At 41.7% G+C, this 14,399-nt stretch overlaps 1 protein-coding gene across 4 annotated transcripts in view; it reads left to right on the top strand.

Moving 5' to 3' along the window:
- The window catches only part of HIPK1 (homeodomain interacting protein kinase 1), a 271,891-nt gene that overhangs the window by 192,846 nt on the left and 64,646 nt on the right, over positions 1-14,399 (top strand). For all 4 annotated transcript variants that reach the window (XM_053706570.1, XM_053706571.1, XM_053706572.1 and 1 more), the window contains one exon: positions 13,696-13,908. In XM_053706570.1, the coding sequence (XP_053562545.1) occupies positions 13,696-13,908 (213 nt within the window). The remainder of the gene's footprint in view (positions 1-13,695; positions 13,909-14,399) is intronic.

The raw sequence follows: 14,399 nt of genomic DNA, 5'->3' as shown, positions 1-14,399 counted from the left end.
TCTCTCTTCGCTCAGGCTGGGGCAAGAGATGTTCTGGATCCTTGGGCGCTAGAAATAGTCTCCCAAGGTTATTCTCTGGAGTTCAAGGGGCTTCCTCCAAGGGGGAGGTTCCACAGGTCTCAGTTGTCTTCAGACCACATAAGAAGACAGGCATTCTTACATTGGGTAGAAGACCTGCTAAAAATGGGAGTGATTCATCCTGTTCCATTAGGAGAACAAGGGATGGGGTTCTACTCCAATCTGTTCATAGTTCCCAAAAAAGAGGGAACGTTCAGACCAATCTTAGATCTCAAGATCTTGAACAAGTTTCTCAAGGTTCCATCGTTCAAGATGGAAACCATTCGAACACTCCTTCCTTCCATCCAGGAAGGTCAATTCATGACCAAGGTGGATTTCAAGGATGCGTATCTACATATTCCTATCCACAAGGAACATCATCGGTTCCTAAGGTTTGAATTCCTGGACAAGCATTTCCAGTTCGTGGCGTTTTCTTTCGGATTAGCCACTGCTCCTAGGATTTTCTCATAGGTACTAGGGTCCCTTCTGGCGGTGCTAAGACCAAGGGGCATTGCTGTAGTACCTTACTTGGACGACATTCTGATTCGAGCGTCGTCCCTTCCTCAAGTAAAGGCTCACACGGACATTGTCCTGGCCTTTCTCAGATCTCACGGATGGAAAGTGAACGTGGAAAAGAGTTCTCTATCTCCGTCAACGAGGGTTCCCTTCTTGGGAACTATAATAGACTCCTTAGAAATGAGGATTTTTCTGACAGAAGCCAGAAAAACAAACTCTTGTCGGATACTTCATTCCGTTCCTCTTCCTTCCATAGCGCAGTGCATGGAAGTGATAGGTTTGATGGTAGCGGCAATGGACATAGTTCCTTTTGTGCGCATTCATCTAAGACCATTACAACTGTTCATGCTCAGTCAGTGGAATGGGGACTATTCAGACTTGTCTCCGAAGATACAAGTAAATCAGAGGACCAGAGACTCATTCCGTTGGTGGCTGTCCCTGGACAACCTGTCACAAGGGATGACCTTCCGCAGACCAGAGTGGGTCATTGTCACGACCGACGCCAGTCTGATGGGCTGGGGCGCGGTCTGGGGATCCCTGAAAGCTCAGGGTCTTTGGTCTCGGGTAGAATCTCTTCTACCGATAAATATTCTGGAACTGAGAGCGATATTCAATGCTCTCAAAGCTTGGCCTCAGCTAGCGAGGGCCAAGTTCATACATCAACCATCAGGGGGGAACAAGGAGTTCCCTAGCGATGGAAGAAGTGACCAAAATCATTCTATGGGCGGAGTCTCACTCCTGCCACCTGTCTGCTATCCATATCCCAGGAGTGGAAAATTGGGAAGCGGATTTTCTGAGTCGTCAGACATTGCATCCGGGGGAGTGGGAACTCCATCCGGAAATCTTTGCCCAAGTCACTCAACCGTGGGGCATTCCAGACATGGATCTGATGGCCTCTCGTCAGAACTTCAGAGTTCCTTACTACGGGTACAGATCCAGGGATCCCAAGGCGGCTCTAGTGGATGCACTAGTAGCACCTTGGACCTTCAAACTAGCTTATGTGTTCCCGCCGTTTCCTCTCATCCCCAGGCTGGTAGCCAGGATCAATCAGGAGAGGGCGTCAGTGATTTTGATAGCTCCTGCGTGGCCACGCAGGACTTGGTATGCAGATCTGGTGAATATGTCATCGGCTCCACCATGGAAGCTACCTTTGAGACGAGACCTTCTTGTTCTAGGTCCGTTCGACCCACTCCAGCTGACTGCTTGGAGATTGAACGCTTGATCTTATCAAAGCGAGGGTTCTCAGATTCTGTTATTAATACTCTTGTTCAGGCCTGAAAGCCTGTAACCAGAAAAATTACCACATAATTTGGTATATCTGTTGGTGTGAATCTGCAGGATTCCCTTGGGACAAGGTTAAGATTCCTAAGAGTCTATCCTTCCTTCGAGAAGGATTGGAAAAAGGATTATCTGCAAGTTCCTTGATGGGACAGATTTCTGCCTTGTCTGTGTTACTTCACAAAAAGCTGGCAGCTGTGCCAGATGTTCTAGCCTTTGTTCAGGCTCTGGTTAGAATCAAGCCTGTTTACAAAATTTTGACTCCTCCTAGGAGTCTCAACCTAGTTCTTTCAGTTCTTTAGGGGGTTCCGTTTGAACCCTTACATTCCGTTGATATTAAGTTATTATCTTGGAAAGTTTTGTTTTTGGTTGCAATTTCTTCTGCTAGAAGAGTTTCAGAATTATCTGCTCTGCAGTGTTCTTCTCCTTATCTGGTGTTCCATGCAGATAAGGTGGTTTTGCGTACTAAACCTGGTTTTCTTCCAAAAGTTGTTTTCTAACAAAAACATTAACCAGGAGATAGTTGTGCCTTCTTTGTGTCCTAATCCAGTTTCAAAGAAGGAACGTTTGTTGCACAACTTGGATGTAGTTCGTGCTCTAAAATTTTACTTAGCAGCTACTAAGGATTTCAGACAAACTTTGTCTTTGTTTGTTGTTTATTCTGGTAAACGGAGAGGTCAAAAAGCAACTTCTACCTCTCTCTCCTTCTGGATTAAAAGCATTATCCGATTGGCTTATGAGACTGCCGGACGGCAGCCTCCTGAAAGAATCACAGCTCACTCCACTAGGGCTGTGGCTTCCACATGGGCCTTCAAGAACGAGGCTTCTGTTGATCAGATATGTAAGGCAGCGACTTGGTCTTCACTGCACACTTTTTCTAAATTTTACAAATTTGATACTTTTGCTTCTTCTGAGGCTATTTTTGGGAGAAAGGTTTTGCAAGCCGTGGTGCCTTCCATTTAGGTGACCTGATTTGCTCCCTCCCTTCATCCGTGTCCTAAAGCTTTGGTATTGGTTCCCACAAGTAAGGATGACGCCGTGGACCGGACACACCTATGTTGGAGAAAACAGAATTTATGTTTACCTGATAAATTACTTTCTCCAACGGTGTGTCCGGTCCACGGCCCGCCCTGGTTTTTTTAATCAGGTCTGATAATTTATTTTCTTTAACTACAGTCACCACGGTAACATATGGTTTCTCCTATGCAAATATTCCTCCTTAACGTCGGTCGAATGACTGGGGTAGGCGGAGCCTAGGAGGGATCATGTGACCAGCTTTGCTGGGCTCTTTGCCATTTCCTGTTGGGGAGGAGAATATCCCACAAGTAAGGATGACGCCGTGGACCGGACACACCGTTGGAGAAAGTAATTTATCAGGTAAACATAAATTCTGTTTTTCCACCTGTAATATCAGAGATAATTTCTGCCAAACTCGGTCCAAAGAAGGTTTTGCCAGAAGTTTGACTTTAGAGGAAACGCCCGCAGACCAGGATTTCAACCATAACACCCTGCGGGCTAGGACAGCGAAACTAGATGTTTTAGCTCCTAGTCTAGCAACCTGTAAAATGTCATCTGCAATAAAGGAATTGGCCAACTTAAGAGCTTTAATCCTATCTTGAGTGTCATCCAATGAAGTCTCTACTTGAAGAGAATCAGACAAGGCGTTGAACCAATAAGATGCCGCACTAGTTACGGTGGCAATACACACCGCCGGTTGCCATTGGAGACCTTGATGAGCATATATCTTTTTCAAATAAGCCTCCAGATTCTTGTCCATCAGATACTTAAAAGAGCAGCTATCCTCAATAGGAATAGTGGTTCTCTTAGCCAGAGTGGAAATGACCCCTTCAACTTTGGTATACTAAGGGTCTTTAAAGGGACAGTCTACAAAAGAATTGTTATTGTTTTAAAGGATAGATAATCCCTTTATTACATATTCCCCAGTTTTGCATAACCAACACAGTTATATTAATATGTTTTTTACCTCTGTGATTACCTTCTTTCTTCTAGCCACCTGATCACATGACTGACTTTTTATTATCTATTGACTTGCATTTTGCATTGTGTTGTGCTAAATCTTAAATAACTTCCTGTGCCTGAACACTGTTATCTATATGGCCCACGTGTACTTTGTCTCTCTTTGTTAAAAAAAGGAATTTAAAAAGCATGTGATAAGAGGCAGCCCTCAAGGGCTTAGAAATTACCATATGAGTCTGTCTAGGTTTAGTTTCAACTAAGAATACCAAGAGAAAAAAGCTAATTTGATGATAAAAGTAAATTGGAAAGTTTTTATTAAAATTACAAGTCCTATCTGAATAATGAAAGTTTATTTTGACTAGACTATCCCTTTAATGTAGTCCTCGACAGGAAACACTTTCTTATAAATGGGAAACAGGAAAAAGACATTAAGTTTACTAGATTTCTTAGGAGTGACAACGACAAGGGTATTGGAGTCATCTAAAGTAGCTAAAACAATACACAAAGGTGTTCAAGCTTAAATCTGAAGGATACCACCTCAGTTTCTGAAAAAGGAATTGTACTGTCTGCATCTGAGATTTCACCCTCAGAAAGTACCAATGTATCTTCCTCATCAGACTTATGAGAAAGGGCAACTTGGGAAGCAGAACTGAGGATAGACACCTTACTTTCAGAATTTCTAGATTTCCTGTTGCGTTTTCCCTTTAATCTGGGAATAGCAGCTAATGCTGCAGGTACCGCTGAAGATACCTGCTTTAAAAGAAACTCCACTAGGATTTATAGAGGAACCGCAGGGCACTTCATCTGACACCATTGAGGCTTGGGACGTAGCAGGAGAAAGCTGAGGTATTTGTTTTAACAGCATTATCCTGAGAGACATCAGGCTCAAACATTTTACCTTTATTTTGCAAGGTTTTCTTGACACATAAAGAACAAAATTGCATAGGACCTGCAATTTGTGCATGTAAACATAATAAGCAATGAGGCTCTTGCTCCATATCAGACATGTTGTGAAACTGTAAATAAACTTGTACAGATAAGTTTGAAAGATTTTAATATTCAATTAAAATAACTTAAGGAAAAAATACACTTTAAATTTTATCCTAAATTAGGATCGATCTAAAATTATGTGAGAAAAGTTAAGAAAAAACATTTAATAAACATCAAATAAACTTCTAAAATACCCCTCAGGAAACCCCACACCTCAATTATTGGGGTGCCTTACCTCTACAAATTAAGACTGGATCCCCCAGAAATGGAGAAAACATTTTTTTTTCTTCAGAAACATTATGAAGTAAAGCCGGTCATGTGACTGCAACTGCCGTTATGTTCTCTGACTTTCAAATTACTACTACTACACAGAGAGGCACTAAAAATAGCTTCCTGGTATACTAAGTACCAGAAATAACCGTGTTTTTTTTTCTTCAAACCTGACAGTTTAAAATGTTGCATCATTTTATTTTAAAGGAGAGGGGAAGTGAATAAGCTGCTGAAATAGAAAATACAGCCTTACTTTCAGTTTAAACTTGTTTTGTTTTATCAAGTAAATATGTGACAGAAAATAAAGCCTAATAAAAACATTTTACCCTTTCTTTTTAAAAGAGTTTAAATGTTAGTCTCAGACATGATACAGTGCCTGCTTCATGCCCCAGTGTAACCCATACAACAGGATTATCTATGTCCCTATAAAAAAAGCAGTGTCTTTTAATTTAAGTGCATAGTCTCCCCAACTGGAAGAAAGCACTTACCTGCTCCGCTGTCTGGCATGTAGACACTTACAAAGTATGAGAAGAGACAGTTCTTCACAGAGACCTTTGAAAATGAAAGAACAGAGTAGCCAACTCTGGCTTTCTAAACTAGGGCAGCAATTGTTAGGAAAACGCAGTAAGCACCTCTTTAGAAGTTCCTAACTGCTTTAAAGCCACCACTACTGACTGCAAGGAATGATGCGGAATAAGGCTATACTCCTAAACTTGCTTGTAGATTAAATCAAAATTTTTCTTCAGACACCTAAACTTCACCTCCTCCATGCACCGAAGGCAAAGAGAATGACTGGGGGTTGTTGGTAAGGGAGTGATACTTAGCAGTTCAAAGGGACACTGAACCCAAATGTTTTCTTTAGTGATTCAGATAGAGCATGCAATTTTAATCAACTTTTCTCTTGTTAAGTGTGTTCAGTCCACGGGTCATCCATTACTTATGGGATATATTCTCCTTCCCAACAGGAAGTTGCAAGAGGATCACCCAAGCAGAGCTGCTATATAGCTCCTCCCCTCACATGTCATATCCAGTCATTCTCTTGCAACCCTCAACAAAGAAGGAGGTCGCGAGAGGAGCTGGAGTTTTTACTTAACTATTAACTATTAACTATTCTTCAATCAAAGGTTTGTTATTTTAAATGGCACCGGAGTGTGCTGTTTTTCTATCTCAGGCAGTATTTGGAAGAAGAAACTGCCTGCGTTTTTTATCTATGATCTTAGCAGACGTAACTAAGATCCACTGGCTGTTCTCGACATTCTGAGGAGTGGGGTAACTTCAGACTGGGAATAGCATGCGGGGTCCTCCGCAAATGAGGTATGTGCGGTACTTTATTTTCTGGGAATGGAATTGACTAAGAAAATACTGCTGTTACCGTATGATGTAAGTACAGCCTTAAATGCAGTAGTAGCAACTGGTATCAGGCTGATAAATGTATGCGCAGTCGAGTTATATTCTAGGGACTAGAATTTTACTGAGAAAATACTGTTAACACTGAAATAATACTTAAGCCTTCTCTGCAGTGGTAGCGACTGGTAGCAGGCTTAGTGATAGCTTTGCATGACATTGAAAAATGTTGTTTTTCAATAAAACGTTTACTGGCATGTTGTTCGTTTTTTGTGAGGTACTTTGGTGATAAATCGCTTTGGGCATGATTTTTTCCACATGGCTAACATATTTTTCTGCATGGAAACAGTTATATCAGGGCTCCCACTGTTGTGATTGGAGTGGGAGGGCCCTTGTTTTAGCGCCTTGTTGCGCAGTTAAAATTATTGCACAGTCTTTCTGCTTCTTCCTCCTTGATCCAGGACGTCTCTAGAGAGCTCAGGGGTCTGCAAATTTCATTTGTGGGGGAGGTAATCAGTCACAGCAGATCTGTGACAGTGTGCTGACTGTGATTAAAAGCGTTAAATCTTAATTGATATCTGTTTTATCCGTTTTGGGTATCGAGGGGTTAATCATCCTTTGCAAATGGGTGCAATCCTCTGCTAATAGTACACTTCTTGTTAAGAATTGTTTAATTATATCTGTACTTTTGAAGCGCTGCAGCGTTTTTTATATTGCTTGTAAAACTTATTGAAAGTGATTTCCAAGCTTGTTATTTTCATTGCTAAGTCTGTTTTAAACATGTCTGATTCAGAGGAAACTGTATTCATCATGTTCAAAAGCCAATGTGGAGCCCAATAGAACGATGTGTACCAATTGTATTGATATTGCTTTGAATAAAAGTCAATCTGTACCGATAAAGAAGCTATCACCAGACAACGAGGGGGAAGTTATGCCGCCTAACTCTCCTCACGTGTCAGTACCTGCGTCTCCCGCTCGGGAGATGCGTAGGATTGAGACACCTAGTACATCTAGGCCCTTACAAATAACTTTACATGATATGGCTAATGTTATGAAAGAAGTATTATATAATATGCCCGAATTAAGGGGCAAACGCGATAGCTCTGGGTTAAGGACAGAGCGCGCTGATGACACGAGAGCCATGTCTGATACTGCGTCACAACTTGCAGAACATGAGGACGGTGAGCTTCATTCTGTCGGTGACGGTTCTGATTCGGGGAGACCGGATTCAGAAATTTCAAATTTTAAATTTTAGCTTGAGAACCTCCGTGTGTTACTAGGGGAGGTATTAGCGGCTCTGAATGATTGCGACACGGTGGCAATTCCAGAGAAATTGTGTAGGTTGGATAGATACTATGCGGTACCGGTGTGTACTGACGTTTTTTCTATACCAAAAAGACTTACAGAAATTATCAGTAAGGAGTGGGATAGACCCGGTGTGCCTTTTTCCCCTCCCCCGATATTTAGAAAAATGTTCCCTATAGACGCCACCACACGAGACTTATGGCAGACGGTCCCTAAGGTGGAGGGAGCAGTTTCTACGTTAGCCAAGTGTACCACTATCCCGGTGGAGGATAGCTGTGCTTTCTCAGATCCAATGGATAAAAAAATTAGAGGGTTATCTTAAGAAAATGTTTGTTCAACAGGGTTTTATATTGCAGCCTCTTGCATGCATTGCGCCTGTCACGGCTGCAGCGGCATTCTGGTTTGAGTCTCTGGAAGAGGCGATTCGCACAGAGCCGTTGGATGAGGCCTTGAGCAAAGTTAGAACCCTTAAGCAAGCTAATGCGTTTGTTTCAGATGCCGTAGTACATCTAACCAAACTTACGGCTAAAAATTCCGGATTCGCCATACAGGCGCGCAGAGCGCTCTGGCTTAAATCCTGGTCAGCGGATGTAACTTCCAAGTCTAAACTACTTAACATTCCTTTCAAAGGGCAGACCTTATTCGGGCCCTGCTTGAAGGAAATTATTGCTGACATTACGGGAGGTAAGGGCCACGCCCTTCCTCAGGACAGGGCCAAACCAAAGGCCAAACAGTCTAATTTTCGTGCCTTTCGTAATTTCAAGGCAGGAGCAGCATCAACTTCCTCCGCTCCAAAACAGGAAGGAACTACTGCTCGTTACAGACAGGGTTGGAAAGGCAACCAGTCATGGAACAAGGGCAAGCAGGCCAGAAAGCCTACTCCCGCCCCTAAGACAGCATGAAGTCAGGGCCCCCTATCCAGAGACGGATTTAGTGGGGGGCAGACTTTCTCTCTTTGCCCAGGCTTGGGCAAGAGATGTGCAGGATCCCTGGACGTTAAAGATTATATCTCAGGGATACCTTCTGGATTTCAAATCCTCTCCTCCACAAGGGAGGTTCCATCTTTCGAGGTTATCGACAAACCTAGTAAAGAGAGAGGCATTTCTACAATGTGTACAAGACCTCTTAATCAGGGGGGTGATCCACTCGGTTCCGCGATCGGAACAGGGACAAGGATTTTACTCAAATCTATTTGTGGTTCCCAAAAAAGAGGGAACCTTCAGACCAATCTTGGACTTAAAGATCTTAAACAAATTCCTAAGGGTACCATCGTTCAAGATGGAAACCATTCGAACCATCCTACCCATGATCCAAGAGGGTCAATATATGACCACGGTGGACTTAAAGGATGCTTACCTTCATATACCGATTCACAAAGATCATTATCGGTACCTGAGGTTTGCCTTTCTAGACAGGCATTACCAGTTTGTGGCTCTTCCCTTCGGGTTAGCCACGGCCCCGAGAATTTTTACGAAGGTTCTGGGCTCACTTCTGGCGGTACTAAGGCCACGAGGCATAGCGGTGGCTCCGTACCTAGACGACATTCTGATACAAGCGTCAAATTTTCAGAATGCAAAGTCTCATACAGAGATAGTTCTAGCATTTCTGAGGTCGCATGGGTGGAAAGTGAACGTGGAAAAGAGTTCTCTGTTACCACTCACACGGGTTCCTTTTCTATGGACTCTTATAGATTCTGTAGAGATGAAGATTTACCTGACGGAGTCCAGGTTATCAAAGATTCTCAATGCTTGCCGTGTCCTTCATTCCATTCCAAGCCCATCGGTAGCTCAATGCATGGAGGTAATCGGCTTAATGGTAGCGGCAACGGACATAGTGCCATTTGCGCGCCTGCATCTCAGACTGCTGCAACTATGCATGCTCAGTCAATGGAACGGGGATTACTCAGATCTGTCCCCTTTGCTAAATCTGGACCAGGAGACCAGAGATTCGCTTCTCTGGTGGTTGTCACCGGTTCATCTGTCCAAAGGAATGACCTTTCGCAGGCCAGATTGGACGATTGTAACAACGGATGCCAGCCTTCTAGGCTGGGGAGCAGTCTGGAATTCCCTGAAGGCTCAGGGATCGTGGACTCAGGAGGAGAAACTCCTCCCAATAAACATTCTAGAATTAAGAGCAATATTCAATGCTCTTTTGGCTTGGCCTCAGTTAGCAAAGCTGAGGTTCATCAGATTTCAGTCGGACAATATCACGACTGTGGCTTACATCAATCATCAAGGGGGAACCAGGAGTTCCCTAGCGATGTTGGAAGTCTCGAAGATAATTCGCTGGGCAGAGTCTCACTCTTGCCACCTGTCAGCGATTCACATCCCAGGCGTAGAGAACTGGGAGGCGGATTTCCTAAGTCGCCAGACTTTTCATCCGGGAGAGTGGGAACTTCACCCGGAGGTATTTGCTCAACTGATTCGTCGTTGGGGCAAACCGGATCTGGATCTCATGGCATCTCGCCAGAATGCGAAGCTTCCTTGTTACGGATCCAGGTCCAGGGACCCGGGAGCGGTGCTGGTAGATGCATTAGCAGCCCCTTGGGTTTTCAACATAGCTTATGTGTTTCCACCATTTCCATTGCTACCTCGGCTGATTGCCAGGATCAAACAGGAGAGGGCATCGGTAATTCTGATAGCGCCTGCGTGGCCACGCAGGACCTGGTATGCAGACCTAGTGGATATGTCGTCCTGTCCACCATGGTCTCTTCCTCTGAGGCAGGACCTTCTAATTCAGGGTCCTTTCAACCATCCAAACCTAATTTCTCTGAGGCTGACTGCCTGGAAATTGAACGCTTGATTCTATCAAAGCGTGGGTTTTCGGATTCGGTTATTGATACATTAATACAGGCTCGGAAACCTGTGTCAAGAAAAATTTACCATAAGATATGGCGTAAATAGGTGCGAATCCAAGAGTTACTCATGGAGTAAGGTTAGGATTCCTAGGATATTAGCTTTTCTACAAGAGGGTTTAGAAAAGGGTTTATCCGCTAGTTCGCTAAAAGGACAGATTTCAGCTCTGTCTATTCTTTTACACAAACGTCTGGCGGAGCATCCAGACGTCCAGGCCTTTTGTCAGGCTTTGGCTAGAATTAAGCCTGTGTTTAAAGCTGTTGCTCCTCCGTGGAGCTTAAACTTGGTTCTTAAAGTTCTTCAGGGTGTTCCGTTTGAACCCCTTCATTCCATTGATATTAAGCTTTTATCTTGGAAAGTTTTGTTTTTGATGGCTATTTCCTCGGCTCGAAGAGTATCTGAGTTATCTGCCTTACATTGTGATTCTCCTTATCTGATCTTTCATTCAGATAAGGTAGTTCTGCGTACTAAACCTGGGTTTTTACCTAAGGTTGTTTCTAACAGGAATATCAATCAAGAGATTGTTGTTCCATCATTATGTCCTAATCCTTCTTCAAAGAAGGAACGTCTTTTGCATAATCTAGACGTGGTCCGTGCTCTGAAGTTCTACTTACAGGCAACTAAGGATTTTAGACAAACTTCTTCTCTGTTTGTCGTTTACTCTGGACAGAGGAGAGGTCAAAAGGCTTCGGCTACCTCTCTCTCCTTTTGTCTTCGTAGCATAATACGTTTAGCCTATGAGACTGCTGGACAGCAGCCTCCTGAAAGAATTACAGCTCATTCCACTAGAGCTGTGGCTTCCACCTGGGCCTTTAAGAATGAGGCCTCTGTTGAACAGATTTGCAAGGCTGCAACTTGGTCTTCACTTCATACTTTTTCCAAATTTTACAGATTTGACACTTTCGCTTCTTCGGAGGCTGTTTTTGGGAGAAAGGTTCTACAGGCAGTGGTTCCTTCTGTTTCATGTTCCTGCCTTGTCCCTCCCATCATCCGTGTACTTAGCTTTGGTATTGGTATCCCATAAGTAATGGATGACCCGTGGACTGAACACACTTAACAAGAGAAAACATAATTTATGCTTACCTGATAAATTTATTTCTCTTGTAGTGTGTTCAGTCCACGGCCCGCCCTGTCTTTTTTTAAGGCAGGTTCTAAATTTTAAAATTATAACTCCAGTCACCACTGCACCTTATAGTTTCTCCTTTCTCGTCTTGTTTCGGTCGAATGACTGGATATGACATGTGAGGGGAGGAGCTATATAGCAGCTCTGCTTGGGTGATCCTCTTGCAACTTCCTGTTGGGAAGGAGAGTATATCCCATAAGTAATGGATGACCCGTGGACTGAACACACTACAAGAGAAATAAATTTATCAGGTAAGCATAAATTATGTTTTTAATTTTACCCCTATTATCAATTTTTCTTCATTCTCTTGCTATCTTTATTTGTAAAGCAAGAATGTAAGTTTCGATGCCGGACCATTTTTGGTGAACAACCTAGGTTGTCCATGCTGATTTGCTGAGCAAGAGAATAAAGAAAATTTGATAATGGGAATAAATTAAAGTTGCTTAAAATTGCATGCTCTATCTGAATCATGAAAGAAAAAAATTGTCTAGTGTCCCTTTAACTATGGTGCTCTTTGCCGCCTCCTGCTGGCCAGGAGTGATATTCCCAACAGTAATTACTCAAGCCGTGGACTCACCATATCTTAGGAAAGAAAAAGTATTTGCATTTTTTTTTTTTTTTACAATCTTTCTTTTTATATTTACTTTGTTTTTACCAAAGGAGCACTGTTAAACAATGTTTTTAATGGGATAGGAAATTAAAAATTAAACTTGCATGATTCAGATAGAGCATATAATATTAATAGACTTTTAAATGCGCTTTTTTCAAATGTGCTTTATTCTCTTGGTATCCTTTGTTGAAAAATAATATGCACATAGGTGAAGATGAATTGGTGCCTGCACAAATTTGTCTCTTGTGATTGGCCATCTAGATGTATTTGGCTATCTGCCAGTAGTGTATTGATGTTCTTTCAGCAAAAGATAAGAGAATGAAGCAAATTTGGTAATAGAAGTAAATTGGAAAGTTGTTTAAAATCGTATGTTCTATCCAAATCATGAAAGAAAATTTGGGATTTTCCTGTCCCTTTTAAGTGGAAGATTAACAAATATCAGCAAAGGATTTTTTTTCGCCTAACTAAAGTTGTTCTGATTTCACAATGTTCAACTATAGTAACACACCTATGTATGTAGTGGATGAAGAAAATGATCAGAAGTTTTATTTTCTACTTGAAAATTTTCCCACAAAAAAGCAGATTGTATAGCCCTTTTTAGATGCTTAGTTTCTCCTATACAACTTAAACATGCAAAATCAACTGGACAATACACATTATATGAAGGGAGGGTGTTGACTCTCATTAGTGGTTACTAAAATAAATGTTATCAACTGCTTTTCAAAAATACTATTCATATACTGGTGATGTGGAAGCTGGACATATGCTTAAAGGGCCATGATACCCACATGTTGAAACACTTGAAAGTGATGCAGCATAGCTGTAAAAAATGCTGACTAGAAAATATCACCTAAACATCTCTATGTAAAAAAGAAAGATATTTTACCTCAAAATGTCCCAAGTATTCAAACCCCTTTGCCAAGGACTTTAAGCAGCAAATAAGTATGTCTTAGAAATTAGCAAATGAGCCTACCTAGTATTAGCCTTCAACTAAGAATAAGAAGAGAACAAAGCAAATTTGATGATAAAATTAGAAAGTTGTTTAAAATGACATGCCCTACCTGAATCATGAGAGTTTAATTTGGACTTTACTATCCCTTTAAGTGTCTTTAGCACTCAGTGTTTTGTTTATTTTGCTGCCTGCGTTTAAATGGCCCTTCCCTTTCTTAATCTGATTAGATTGTCAGTGCTATGATCTGTGAACATCCACATATAATAATCAAAGGCCTGCATTTTTTTTTTATATTGAAATTAGTGTCCCCTGTATAATTTGACAGGGGAATTGCATGTTAGTGTTGTGTTTAATTTTTTTATTTTGCTTTAGCTTATGTTGTGGAGTGTGATGTATGTTGGTGTATTTTCTTGAATAGGACACTCTCTGCTCTGGATATCATCCCTTCTCAAGTCTACTCGTTGGTGGGAAGTAGCCCTCTTCATGCCACGCCTTCCTATAATCCACTCCTTCCAATCCAAGAGCAGCGCCAGCCTATTGTTATTCCAGATACACCTAGTCCGCCAGTGAGTGTTATTACCATTCGCAGTGATACTGATGAAGAAGAAGATACCAAGTATAAGCCAATAAGGTAAGCCTACTGTATCTTCTTCTTCTTTTTTTTTTTTTTTTTTTTTTTAAAGCTGTTAACTTTTTTTTTTATTCCCACTTTTTTTTTTTAAAATAAATGATTCTCAATTACAATTTAGTTACAATATAAGGAATGGACATTGCAATCAGTACATAAGATAGGAGATTTACAATAGCTTTTGTAAAATATATATGCACTCTCTGGATTTAAGACACCGCAAACTTTAATGCGTGACGTTTCAGGGCATTCACCCTTCCTCAGGAATATATATATATATTCATATTCCTGAGGAGGGTCCTGCACACCTCTCATGCATGAACAAAATCCAAGAGGGAGGCGTCAGCACCACCAACTTATCAAGGTATAGTCTTTATTTACAGTGACATGAAGACAGAAAATAGCAACGTTTCGGGCCCATCTGACCCTTAGTCATTCTATAGATTACTATCATTCAATCCCTTATATAGCACCTGTGTCTCATTTAATTATTT

The sequence above is a fragment of the Bombina bombina genome, chromosome 3 (genome assembly GCF_027579735.1).
Source record: "Bombina bombina isolate aBomBom1 chromosome 3, aBomBom1.pri, whole genome shotgun sequence".
NCBI classification, from domain to species: Eukaryota; Metazoa; Chordata; class Amphibia; order Anura; family Bombinatoridae; genus Bombina; species Bombina bombina.
Note: the sequence above shows the minus strand (reverse complement) of the source record. Positions and strands in the feature narration are given on the sequence as shown.